At 49.6% G+C, this 14,131-nt stretch overlaps 1 protein-coding gene across 2 annotated transcripts in view; it reads right to left on the bottom strand.

Moving 5' to 3' along the window:
- Positions 1-3,051: 3,051 nt before the first annotated feature.
- LOC139396611 (transmembrane protein 245-like) overlaps positions 3,052-14,131 on the bottom strand; it is a 29,912-nt gene continuing 18,832 nt past the window's right edge. For both annotated transcript variants that reach the window (XM_071143567.1, XM_071143568.1), the window contains 8 exons: positions 7,965-8,055; positions 7,769-7,867; positions 7,229-7,366; positions 6,818-6,940; positions 6,555-6,700; positions 5,424-5,524; positions 5,019-5,193; positions 3,052-4,748 (listed from right to left, as the gene is read on the bottom strand). In XM_071143567.1, coding sequence (XP_070999668.1) covers positions 4,505-4,748; positions 5,019-5,193; positions 5,424-5,524; positions 6,555-6,700; positions 6,818-6,940; positions 7,229-7,366; positions 7,769-7,867; positions 7,965-8,055 — 1,117 coding nt within the window. In that variant the 3' untranslated portion in view covers positions 3,052-4,504. The remainder of the gene's footprint in view (positions 4,749-5,018; positions 5,194-5,423; positions 5,525-6,554; positions 6,701-6,817; positions 6,941-7,228; positions 7,367-7,768; positions 7,868-7,964; positions 8,056-14,131) is intronic.

Here is a 14,131-nt window from a genome sequence, read left to right as displayed (position 1 = left end):
CGTGTGGTGGATGTTAGTGATGGCTGTTTGGCACTCAATGTTAGTGATGGCTGTTTAACAGTCTGATGGCCTTGAGATAGAAGCTGTTTTTCAGTCTCTCGGTCCCAGCTTTGATGCGCCTGTACTGACCTCGCCTTCTGGATGATAGCGGGGTGAACAGGCAGTGGCTCGGGTGGTTGTTGTCCTTGATGATCTTTTTGGCCTTCCTGTGACATCGGGTGGTGTAGGTGTTCTGGAGGGCAGGTAGTTTGCCCCCGGTGATGCGTTGTGCAGACCTCACTACCCTCTGGAGAGCCTTGCGATTGTAGGCGGAGCAGTTGCCGTACCAGGCGGTGATACAGCCCGATAGATGCTACAGATTATGCATCTGTAAAAGTTTGTGAGTGTTTATGGTGACAAGCCAAATTTCTTCAGCCTCCTGAGGTTGGACCATTTCAGTTTGTCTGTGATGTGTACGCCGAGGAACTTAAAACTTTCCACCTTCTCCACTACTGTTCCATCGATGTGGATAGAGGGGTGCTCCCTCTGCTGTTTCCTGAAGTCCATGATCATCTCCTTTGTTTTGTTGACGTTGAGTGTGAGGTTATTTTCCTGACACCACACTCCGAGGGCCCTCACCTCCTCCCTGTAGGCCGTCAGGTTGTTGTTGGTAATCAAGCCTACCACTGTAGTGTCGTTGAGTTGGAGGCGTGCATGGCCATGCAGTCATGGGTGAACAGGGAGGACAGGAGTGTTCACATGTTCATCAACAACAATGTGAATCTGATGGATAAAAAGGGAACTAGCACCAGAAGCAAAGATATACCTGCAATCCTTCACAACAGTGCAGTGGACAAGGCCTTGTAGAGTTAGAATGGACACCTGGACTCCTCCGCTTCTTTCTGGGCCTCTCACTGGATTCCAACCACTTTCTGCTGCGAGGCCTTTTGAGTAAATCAAGGAGAAGATCAGAGAGAATCCCTCTCCAGGGCGGAGCATCAATCTTTTCCACTGTCTGAGTTGAATGACCATTCACTAGTAGAGCTCCAAAGCTATGTGAGCTCAGGAAGTCTCTCTAAAGAAGAACTTCACTGAATGTAATAATCACTGTTCTCCAAGTGTACAACATGACTCTGAGTGCTGGTTAATATCAGCACTGAAGAAATGGAAGTCTTGGGAAGATCAACACCTTATGTAAACCTGAGTAAATCATTTTTTGTTGTTCCTTGCTTTAGCAAACTGGACATGGAAAAATGTTGTTGAAACAATTGAACCGACATATGGAACGTTTACAGTGAATGTAGTCTCCGCAAATGCAGAAAATTGCCTTTAAATTTCAATCTCGCTGCTCTTCCTTGATGCAGATTTAATCTAGGCACAAAAGTTTCCCATTTGAACACATTCTGGTAATAGGAGCAAGGCATCACAATGAAATCTAAATGAACCCATGAAAAAAGTATAAGTACAATAATAAGAATGTTGACATATTTTGTTTCATCAGATGCCTGTGAGCTCACACCAGACTTCAACACCAGACATCCAGCGCTCTTTCTGACAGAAGGAAACAGAAAGATGGTGTACATAACAGACAAATGGACTGACTATCCTGAGCACCCAGAGAGGTTAAACCAGTGGTCTCCGATGCTGTGTAGAGAGCCTCTTTCTGGGCGCTGCTACTGGGAGGCAGAGTGGAAGGGTTATGGGGCTTATGTAGGGCTGACATATAGAAGACTTGTTAGGAAAGGAGGGAATAATGACTGTGTGATTGGCTACGATAAAAAGTCCTGGAATTTGTACTGCAATGACAAGTCCTATGATGCCTTTCATAACATAAAGATCACCCCCATCCTTTAACCATCCTCCAGCTCCCGCAGAGTAGGAGTGTACCTGGATTGGCAAGGTGGTACCCTGTCCTTCTACAGTGTTTCCTCTGACACACTGACCCACCTGCACACATTCCACGCCACCTTCACTGAGCCACGTTATGTGGTGCTATGGCCTTGACTCAGCTATTACCCTGTGCAGAGTAAGACAGTTCTGAGTCCTCAGGCAAGTCACCTCCTGCTCCAGCACACATGTTCTAGTCCTGTTTATACCTGGAGCTATAACATAGCTTTGTCCTGATCTTGTCCACATTCTGATTGTGCCTACATTTTTAGACAGGTGTAGACAATCAAAAAACACATTACCTGATTGTGATCAGATCTTCCTTCCCACCTCCGGAGGCAGACAGGCACCCACTGTGTCTGAATATCTTTACAAGTGTAGATGTATCTGGACACTAAAACCATTTATATCATCATCATCCCACCCTCTAAATCAGGCCCCCTTTTGAAGGCCCTCGGATCAACCCTAAAAAAAACTAAACCTAATGAACTCAGTCGGGTTCTCAACTTACTGTCAAATAGTAGAATACAAGAGACCATTTCAAAATCATTTGCATACAAGAAGGGACGAGGAAATCTGGTCACTATGCCGACACAGTGGACGGATGAGAGACACATTTTAATACCATGTGTAGATGCATATCTGACAAAGTGGCCACAATCTGAAAGTGGACAAGGACTTGTTGGAACATGGACACACCCTGACTTCAGGACTCTAAATCAGTGGGAGTCATTTTCTCTCTCTGTGTTTTTAGTGTAAATAGCCTTAAGAAATGCTGCAGGAAAAATATAAATGTTTAGTAATTTGTCATTGTTATTTTATTCATGTGGTTTGTACATCTGTTTGTCTTTCTGCCCTTTGAAATGTGTTATCCAACAGGTTAATGTGTGGTGTGAGTAGCCTTATTACAAAACTAAATAGTGCATTGATTCATGTTTTTATTGATCGATTTCTCTCTCTAGGGATAAGTTCCAGTGTACTCTGCAGAGTGGGAACATGTCCCCATCCCCTCTCTGTCGTGCTCTGTAACTTGTTTAGACAATGACTTCAATATCAAGTGTTAGCCTGTAATGCTCAAATCAGTTTGGTTAATGATTGATCATTGAGGGGGAATTTGTTTTTTTATGTGATGATCAGTCTGAAAATGAAGTTGTTATTGTTGAGCAACACCAGGAGGACACCATCTTAGTTCAAACAGTCATGTTTATTGTCTCAGTGCATTTCCAGTAGAAAACACAGCAACGGTATGTTCCAGGGTCAGGTGACGTCAGTGTGAGGTGAGGGAAGTGAGCCAACAGTAGGACTCCAACCGTCTCAGGATAAATAACCAGTCCTCCCAACCTCAGACAGCTAACGCTTTGGCCACATAAGATGATGTCGTGCTTCACATACAGAGTACTCAGAATACATACCTGTACATCGTTCACTTGGTGTAAACAGTTCCATTTATAATGTGAAAGTTCATCCTTCTCCCATAAATGTGGAGTGAATGTGTGTGTGTAATCTGGGGTATATATGTGATAGATTTATAATAGGATGTAGTTAGTACAGGCCAGGACCCACTACCTTATTACCGTGACATGTAACAACTACAGCCCTTTAGATTACATTCACCTTACAGCAGCACTGACATCAACCTGTGTGTGTGTGTGTGTGTGTGTGCGCGCGCGTGTTAGAGAGCAAAACATAAACTTGAGCTGAAAACTAATCTGTTTTTAAATGTAAAAACATCAACACAGGAAGTTCTACCTCTCAGCACAGGAAGTGCCTGCATACAGTGCTCATTGCCACGTCAACAGAACTCCCAAGCATGACAATGCATCATACAACACGTAACCATAGAGATAATAAAACAGTATTATATTAATGATAACAGTAAAGATGATAAAAACCAAAAGCGCTAAGTGTTAATATTGGTGGCATCTGGAGGGCACCAGTGTGTACAGGCTTTAGTTCCCTTATTAAATCCTTCATTACTGGAATCAGATGTGTTAATGCTGGGCTGGAACTAAACCCTGCCCATCCAGTAGCTCTCCAGGGTTAGTTCATTGACTCAGTGCTCCATTGCTCCGTTGCAGCGTACAGCGTGTGACCCATTCTGAACTTTAACCTTCACAAAAGTGCCAGGTAGAGGGGGCAGAAAGCATTGGGGGAGAGGGGGGGGGGTAAGATACATCCCACCTTAGGCAGGTCTGTAGATATGGTACTGGGGGGTCTTATATGTGTACATAGAATGGATAGAACAGACCCATGTTCTACAATCCACATGTCCCATCCCTTATTGCAACACTGAAAGAGGCACTGCATTCAGCGAGATGATTAAACATTCAGTATTAAATATGGTGTGCCCAGTATACATATTGTGGACCATTTATTTGATTTGTAATGTAAATCTGTTCTATGGTCTCATATGTGTTGGGGGAGGGGAGGGTCTCGACTCCATGGTCTGAAAAGTAGCTTCATCAGGCTGATGGCTTCGTGGGTAACCTCCCCTCACACCCTGCCACTCCGCCTGGGAGATCCCGTAGAGCTCGGGAGGAGCACAAGGGAGGAAAGGGTGCTACTCCCAGGTAATCAGTCTATAAGAAGCCAAGGGACAGGCACCCAGCCAATGAGAAACCAGGAGACACTCCACCTCTCACTCGCTCACCCTCTTCAGCACCGAGGGAGTGGTGTCCATGAAGGACCTGGCAGGGTGTTGTGGCCAGCTAGACTGTACAGGGGTGGGCTGGGCAGAGTTGGGGCTCATCAGCATGGCACTGTAGATGTTGGAGGCTACCACCAGGATACAGAGCAGGATAGGACCGATGATCGCCCCCTCCAGACCCAGATAGTATGCTCCTCCTGCCACTGCTAGACCAGTCAGATACGGGTGGCCACCACTGTGGGGGGGGGACAGATATCAACACACACTTACTTTAATATCATAACAGATTAGATTTCTCTCTCTTACACACTGATCTCATAAACAGTGAATACGCACAAACACGTACACACTCTCTCTCTCACACACACACACACACACACACACACACACACACACACACACACACACACACACTCGTACCCTGATATATCAGAGTAGATGGCTGTGTCACACACACACACACACACACACACACACACATACACACACACACACACACTCGTACCCTGATATATCGGAGTAGATGGCTGTGTCTACGAAGTAGGTGGGCAGCAGATGGAAGAGTAGCAGTAGCAAGGCTTTGACCCCCTCTCCCTGGGCCAGCCACAGGTCACACACAGCAGGCAGCGCGGCCCAGTACGTCCCCAGGAATGGCACTGCACCCAGGATAGCTGCCAGGGCTGAAGGGGGCGAGGGAAGAGGACACATGGAACATGTTTGACAATAGTAAGACAGAAGACTGGAATAGAACAGTCCTGTTATAATAGAACAGAATAGAACAGTCCTGTTATACAAGTTATTCATCTAATAGTTTGGACACAAGGAGGGTTTTCCTCGTCTCCAGTCTAGTCAGTCAAACATCAGCAAGTTAAGATGTTCTATTTGATCAGTCAGTTTTGAACACACTCACCAGAGGGGATGAAGACGATGTGGATGCCGAAGATGGTGTGTGTCAGCCAGGTGTAGAGACCATAGAACCCTGCCATCTTCAGAGAGGCATCAAACACCCCTCTAAAACACACACAATTAAACAAACATATGTTTTAACATGTAAAATGTGTGCAGTGTGTGTGTGGACGTGTTTAAATAGCTAGGGTTAGGTTTAGGAGCTAGGGTTAGGTTTAGGAGCTAGGGTTAGGAGCTAGGGTTAGGTTAAGGAGCTAGGGTTAGGTTTAGGAGCTAGGGTTAGGAGCTAGGGTTAGGTTTAGGAGCTAGGGTTAGGTTTAGGAGCTAGGGTTAGGAGCTAGGGTTAGGTTTAAGAGCTAGGGTTAGGTTTAGGAGCTAGGGTTAGGAGCTAGGTTTAGGTTTAAGAGCTAGGGTTAGGTTTAGGAGCTAGGGTTAGGAGCAAGAGCTAGGGTTAGGTTTAGGAGCTAGGGTTAGGTTTAAGAGCTAGGGTTAGGAGCAAGAGCTAGGGTTAGGTTTAGGAGCTAGGGTTAGGTTTAAGAGCTAGGGTTAGGTTTAGGTGCTAGGGATAGGTTTAGGAGCTAGGGTTAGGTTTAGGTTTAAGAGATAAGGTTAGGTTTAAGAGCTAGGGTTAGGTTTAAGAGCTAGGGCTAGGTTTAGGAGTTAGGGTTAGGTTTAGGTTTAAGAGATAGGGTTAGGTTTAAGAGCTAGGGTTAGGTTTTGGAGCTAGGGTTAGGTTTAGGAGCTAGGGTTAGGTTTAAGAGCTAGGGTTAGGTTTAGGAGCTAGGGTTAGGTTTAAGAGCTAGGGTTAGGTTTAGGAGCTAGGGTTAGGAGCTAGGGTTAGGTTTAAGAGCTAGGGTTAGGTTTAGGAGCTAGGGTTAGGTTTAAGAGCTAGGGTTAGGTTTAGGAGCTAGGGTTAGGTTTAGCGTTCAGGTTAGGTTTTTGGTTTACTTTGAGGGTTACAGTTCCGGTTAGTGTAAGTGTATGGGTTAGGGTAAGTGTACGGGTTAGGGTAAGTGTACGGGTTAGGGAAAATAGGATTTAGAATGGGACTGAATTGTGTGTCCACACAAGGTTAGCTGTACAAGACAGAGTGTGTGTGTGTGTGTTTATGTGTGTGCTGTGTGTGTGTGTGTACCTGATGGCCTCCTCTACAGACTGTCCTATGATGTTAGAGGATGGTCCGGGCTGGGACAGAGGAGTGAGGCTGATCACCCATTTGACAGGCTCGTAGTACTCTCCACTGGAACTCAGCAGGTAGAACAACGTGGTCAGGAATATCACCTACACACACACACACACAAAAGAACACACACACACACGGACACACACTCAACAGTGTAAATATTAAGCTATGAAGGAGGAGGCACACAGAGAGAGCTATGTGTGTGTGTGTGTTACCAGGCTTAGGGCGAAGTTGAGTAGAGCTGTGCCGCTGTGGAAGAGGACAGTGAGGAGTGTGGTCGTTGTGGAGATCAGCAGCCCAACGTTCCGACTCATCACCACCCACAGAGACTCCACTATCTATAGCAGAGGATACACACGTTATACACACACACACACACACACGTTACACACACACACACACACACACACTTTACACACACACACACACACACACACACACACACGTTACACACACGTTACACAAACACGTGTACTCACAGAGACTCCACTATCTATAACAGAGGATACACACGTTACACACACACACACACACGCACACACACACGTTACACACACACACACACACACACACACACACGCACACACACACGTTACACACACACACACACACACACGTGTACTCACAGAGAGCAGTGTTTCTATGTTCTCCTGAGCGAAGGAGGCGATGTCCTGCCAGTCTAAGATCTCTCCCAGCCAGCTGTTCTGTCTCTGGACAAGCTTCTGACCACCACTACGGTTACGCCCTCCTGTATGGGTTACATTCTGAGACAGAAACACCATACAGACATACACGTAAGCACACAGACACACACACAAACATACACGTAAGCACACAGACACACACACACAGACACACACAGACATACACGTAAACACACAGACACACACACAGACATACACATAAGCACACAGACACACACACACACAGACATACACGTAAGCACACAGACACGCACACACACACACACACACACACACACACACACACACGCAGACGGTGTTGGAAGAGTGAGACATGCATGAATGTATAGTGTAGTTCTGGTCTGTGTTTATAAGGGGTAATCAGTGTTTCAGTCTATATATTCTCAACCCAAACATGAAGATGTGACCATGTGAACCCCCCTATACTATGGTCTGATGGACCAGGCCACCCCCCTGCGTTACCTTGACAAACCAGGAGTGGTACAGTCTGTCCCACAGTTCCAGAACCTGCTTCTCTATGACAGCTGTGTGGTTCCCCTTTTCACCAAGCATCTTATGGAGCTACACACACACCACACACACACACAATCAGTGATTTTACCAGTGTGTCTCCACCCCCCTCCCTCTCTTTCCATCTCTCTCCTGTTGTCTCTCTTACCTTGAATGTTATCCATTCTCGACCGTGCTGGTAGACGTTAGTGGCAGCTGAGTTCATAGCTTTCTGGATGACCTGTGCCTCAGGGAGCCAACTGGAGGAGAGAGAAAGAGTCAGGGACTGATTTACCAATAAAGCACCCTGTTCAGCTGTTGAGTGATGTCTATGAGGAGCCAGGGGGTTATCACCATAGGGTGGTGTGATGTCTATGAGGAGCCAGGGGGTTATCACCACAGGGTGGTGTGATGTCTATGAGGGGCAGGGGGTTATCACCACAGGGTGGTGTGATGTCTATGAGGAGCCAGGGGGTTATCACCACAGGGTGGTGTGATGTCTATGAGGAGCCAGGGGGTTATCACCACAGGGTGGTGTGATGTCTATGAGGAGCCAGGGGGTTATCACCACAGGGTGGTGTGATGTCTATGAGGGGCAGGGGGTTATCACCACAGGGTGGTGTGATGTCTATGAGGAGCCAGGGGGTTATCACCACAGGGTGGTGTGATGTCTATGAGGAGCCAGGGGGTTATCACCACAGGGTGGTGTGATGTCTATGAGGAGCCAGGGGGTTATCACCACAGGGTGGTGTGATGTCTATGAGGAGCCAGGGGGTTATCACCACAGGGTGGTGTGATGTCTATGAGGAGCCAGGGGGTTATCACCACAGGGTGGTGTGTGTGATGGGTGGTGTGATGTCTATGAGGAGCCAGGGGGTTATCACCACAGGGTGGTGTGATGTCTATGAGGAGCCAGGGGGTTATCACCACAGGGTGGTGTGATGTCTATGAGGAGCCAGGGGGTTATCACCACAGGGTGGTGTGATGTCTATGAGGAGCCAGGGGGTTATCACCACAGGGTGGTGTGATGTCTATGAGGAGCCAGGGGGTTATCACCACAGGGTGGTGTGATGTCTATGAGGAGCCAGGGGGTTATCACCACAGGGTGGTGTGATGTCTATGAGGAGCCAGGGGGTTATCACCACAGGGTGGTGTGATGTCTATGAGGAGCCAGGGGGTTATCACCACAGGGTGGTGTGATGTCTATGAGGAGCCAGGGGGTTATCACCACAGGGTGGTGTGATGTCTATGAGGAGCCAGGGGGTTATCACCACAGGGTGGTGTGATGTCTATGAGGGGCCAGGGGGTTATCACCACAGGGTGGTGTGATGTCTATGAGGAGCCAGGGGGTTATCACCACAGGGTGGTGTGATGTCTATGAGGAGCCAGGGGGTTATCACCACAGGGTGGTGTGATGTCTATGAGGAGCCAGGGGGTTATCACCACAGGGTGGTGTGATGTCTATGAGGAGCCAGGGGGTTATCACCACAGGGTGGTGTGATGTCTATGAGGAGCCAGGGGGTTATCACCACAGGGTGGTGTGATGTCTATGAGGAGCCAGGGGGTTATCACCACAGGGTGGTGTGATGTCTACGAGGAGCCAGGGGGTTATCACCACAGGGTGGTGTGATGTCTACGAGGAGCCAGGGGGTTATCACCACAGGGTGGTGTGATGTCTACGAGGAGCCAGGGGGTTATCACCACAGGGTGGTGTGATGTCTACGAGGAGCCAGGGGGTTATCACCACAGGGTGGTGTGATGTCTACGAGGAGCCAGGGGGTTATCACCACAGGGTGGTGTGATGTCTACGAGGAGCCAGGGGGTTATCACCACAGGGTGGTGTGATGTCTACGAGGAGCCAGGGGGTTATCACCACAGGGTGGTGTGATGTCTATGAGGAGCCAGGGGGTTATCACCACAGGGTGGTGTGATGTCTATGAGGCCCAGGGGGTTATCACCACAGGGTGGTGTGATGTCTATGAGGGGCAGGGGGTTATCACCACAGGGTGGTGTGATGTCTATGAGGAGCCAGGGGGTTATCACCACAGGGTGGTGTGATGTCTATGAGGAGCCAGGGGGTTATCACCACAGGGTGGTGTGATGTCTATGAGGAGCCAGGGGGTTATCACCACAGGGTGGTGTGATGTCTATGAGGAGCCAGGGGGTTATCACCACAGGGTGGTGTGATGTCTACGAGGAGCCAGGGGGTTATCACCACAGGGTGGTGTGATGTCTACGAGGAGCCAGGGGGTTATCACCACAGGGTGGTGTGATGTCTATGAGGAGCCAGGGGGTTATCACCACAGGGTGGTGTGATGTCTATGAGGAGCCAGGGGGTTATCACCACAGGGTGGTGTGATGTCTATGAGGGGCAGGGGGTTATCACCACAGGGTGGTGTGATGTCTATGAGGAGCCAGGGGGTTATCACCACAGGGTGGTGTGATGTCTATGAGGAGCCAGGGGGTTATCACCACAGGGTGGTGTGATGTCTATGAGGAGCCAGGGGGTTATCACCACAGGGTGGTGTGATGTCTATGAGGAGCCAGGGGGTTATCACCACAGGGTGGTGTGATGTCTATGAGGAGCCAGGGGGTTATCACCACAGGGTGGTGTGATGTCTATGAGGAGCCAGGGGGTTATCACCACAGGGTGGTGTGATGTCTACGAGGAGCCAGGGGGTTATCACCACAGGGTGGTGTGATGTCTACGAGGAGCCAGGGGGTTATCACCACAGGGTGGTGTGATGTCTACGAGGAGCCAGGGGGTTATCACCACAGGGTGGTGTGATGTCTACGAGGAGCCAGGGGGTTATCACCACAGGGTGGTGTGATGTCTACGAGGAGCCAGGGGGTTATCACCACAGGGTGGTGTGATGTCTACGAGGAGCCAGGGGGTTATCACCACAGGGTGGTGTGATGTCTACGAGGAGCCAGGGGGTTATCACCACAGGGTGGTGTGATGTCTATGAGGAGCCAGGGGGTTATCACCACAGGGTGGTGTGATGTCTATGAGGCCCAGGGGGTTATCACCACAGGGTGGTGTGATGTCTATGAGGGGCAGGGGGTTATCACCACAGGGTGGTGTGATGTCTATGAGGAGCCAGGGGGTTATCACCACAGGGTGGTGTGATGTCTATGAGGAGCCAGGGGGTTATCACCACAGGGTGGTGTGATGTCTATGAGGAGCCAGGGGGTTATCACCACAGGGTGGTGTGATGTCTATGAGGAGCCAGGGGGTTATCACCACAGGGTGGTGTGATGTCTACGAGGAGCCAGGGGGTTATCACCACAGGGTGGTGTGATGTCTACGAGGAGCCAGGGGGTTATCACCACAGGGTGGTGTGATGTCTATGAGGAGCCAGGGGGTTATCACCACAGGGTGGTGTGATGTCTATGAGGAGCCAGGGGGTTATCACCACAGGGTGGTGTGATGTCTATGAGGCCCAGGGGGTTATCACCACAGGGTGGTGTGATGTCTATGAGGCCCAGGGGGTTATCACCACAGGGTGGTGTGATGTCTATGAGGAACAGGGGGTTATCACCACAGGGTGGTGTGATGTCTATGAGGAGCCAGGGGGTTATCACCACAGGGTGGTGTGATGTCTATGAGGAGCCAGGGGGTTATCACCACAGGGTGGTGTGATGTCTATGAGGAGCCAGGGGGTTATCAGCACAGGGTGGTGTGATGTCTATGAGGAGCCAGGGGGTTATCACCACAGGGTGGTGTGATGTCTATGAGAGGCCCAGTCCACTGCTCACCGTGTTAACCCCCAGGCCCAGTCCACTGCTCACCTAGTTAACCCCCAGGCCCAGTCCACTGCTCACCGTGTTAACCCCCAGGCCCAGTCCACTGTTCACCTAGTTAACCCCCAGGCCCAGTCCACTGCTCACCTAGTTAACCCCCAGGCCCAGTCCACTGCTCACCTAGTTAACCCCCAGGCCCAGTCCACTGCTCACCTAGTTAACCCCCAGGCCCAGTCCACTGCTCACCTAGTTAACACCCAGGCCCAGTCCACTGCTCACCTAGTTAACCCCCAGGCCCAGTCCAATGCTCACCTAGTTAACCCCCAGGCCCAGTCCACTGCTCACCTAGTTAACCCCCAGGCCCATTCCACCGCTCTGTCAGAGCTGAGTGTCTTTGAGCCGTCTGTACCATGAAGAGATGAATGTTGGGTAAATAAAGCAGTTCTGGCTGGATGACAATCTATTCAGCCTCCAAGCCACCAGCAAGACCTCAACTCAACACATCTTTACACAGCAATATGTCCTCTCCCACAGAATTCATGTAGCATCCACTGAGCCTGTCTCCTCCGTCTACAACTCCGTCAGTCTCAGCAAGACACACATCATTGGTCAACAACTCACCATATATCAAGAAGAGCCCACCTTCCACATCATTGGTCAACAACTCATCATCTATCAAGAAGAGCCCACCTTCCACATCATTGGTCAACAACTCACCCCCCAGCAAGAAGAGCTCACTTTCCACATCATTGGTCAACAACTCACCCCCCAGCAAGAACAGCCCACCTTTCCCAGTGTTTTCCACAAGTACATAGTACCCTGCCAGATAGAAAAAGTAGCCAGCGATGTTGCACAGCGCGTTCAGCCAATAGTGATGGAAAAAATGGGGTTTATTAAGACTATTAAAGATGGTGAAGGAGGGAAATTACAACTTTTCAGCCTGAATGAAGGAAGTTTTATGTGCGAGCCAGTCCACGGGGGAAACCAGTGTATGTATTACTGGGAATGCAAATCAATCAGACAGTCGTGCAGATCTAGCGCCCACTATCGGCTGCCTAAGTAAATAGCCTACTATGCGCCACCACTCCGCGTGGCTACCTAAGTAAATAGCCTACTATGCGCCACCACTCCGCGTGGCTACCTAAGTAAATAGCCTACTATGCACCACCACTCCACGTAGCTGGCTAAGTAAATAGCCTACTATGCACCACCACTCTGCGTGGCTACCTAAGTAAATAGCCTACTATGCACCACCACTCCGCGTGGCTACCTAAGTAAATAGCCTACTATGCACCACCACTCCGCGTGGCTACCTAAGTAAATAGCCTACTATGCACCACCACTCCACGTAGCTGGCTAAGTAAATAGCCTACTATGCACCACCACTCCGCGTGGCTACCTAAGTAAATAGCCTACTATGCGCCACCACTCCGCGTGGCTACCTAAGTAAATAGCCTACTATGCACCACCACTCCGCGTGGCTACCTAAGTAAATAGCCTACTATGCGCCACCACTCCGCGTGGCTACCTAAGTAAATAGCCTACTATGCACCGCCACTCCGCGTGGCTGGCTAAGTAAATAGCCTACTATGCACCACCACTCCGCGTGGCTACCTAAGTAAATAGCCTACTATGCACCACCACTCCGCGTGGCTACCTAAGTAAATAGCCTACTATTCGCCACCACTCCGCGTGGCTACCTAAGTAAATAGCCTACTATGCACCACCACTCCGCGTGGCTGGCTAAGTAAATAGCCTACTATGCACCACCACTCCGCATGGCTACCTAAGTAAATAGCCTACTATGCGCCACCACTCCGCGTGGCTACCTAAGTAAATAGCCTACTATGCACCACCACTCTGCGTGGCTACCTAAGTAAATAGCCTACTATGCACCACCACTCCGCGTGGCTACCTAAGTAAATAGCCTACTATGCGCCACCACTCCGCGTGGCTACCTAAGTAAATAGCCTACTATGCACCACCACTCCACGTGGCTGGCTAAGTAAATAGCCTACTATGCACCACCACTCCGCGTGGCTACCTAAGTAAATAGCCTACTATGCACCACCACTCCGCGTGGCTACCTAAGTAAATATCCTACTATGCACCACCACTCCGCGTGGCTACCTAAGTAAATAGCCTACTATGCGCCACCACTCCGCGTGGCTACCTAAGTAAATAGCCTACTATGCGCCACCACTCCGCGTGGCTACCTAAGTAAATATCCTACTATGCGCCACCACTCCGCGTGGCTGGCTAAGTAAATAGCCTACTATGCACCACCACTCCGCGTGGCTGCCTAAGTAAATAGCCTACTATGCGCCACCACTCTGCGTGGCTGGCTAAGTAAATAGCCTACTATGCACCACCACTCCGCGTGGCTGGCTAAGTAAATAGCCTACTATGCACCACCACTCCGCGTGGCTACCTAAGTAAATATCCTACTATGCGCCACCACTCCGCGTGGCTGGCTAAGTAAATAGCCTACTATGCGCCACCACTCCGCGTGGCTACCTAAGTAAATATCCTACTATGCGCCACCACTCCGCGTGGCTACCTAAGTAAATAGCCTACTATGCGCCACCACTC

This window comes from Oncorhynchus clarkii, unplaced genomic scaffold, assembly GCF_045791955.1.
Source record: "Oncorhynchus clarkii lewisi isolate Uvic-CL-2024 unplaced genomic scaffold, UVic_Ocla_1.0 unplaced_contig_13599_pilon_pilon, whole genome shotgun sequence".
NCBI lineage: Eukaryota > Metazoa > Chordata > Actinopteri > Salmoniformes > Salmonidae > Oncorhynchus > Oncorhynchus clarkii.
The sequence above is the reverse complement of the archived record's forward strand: the minus strand, read 5'-3'. Positions and strand labels throughout refer to the sequence as shown.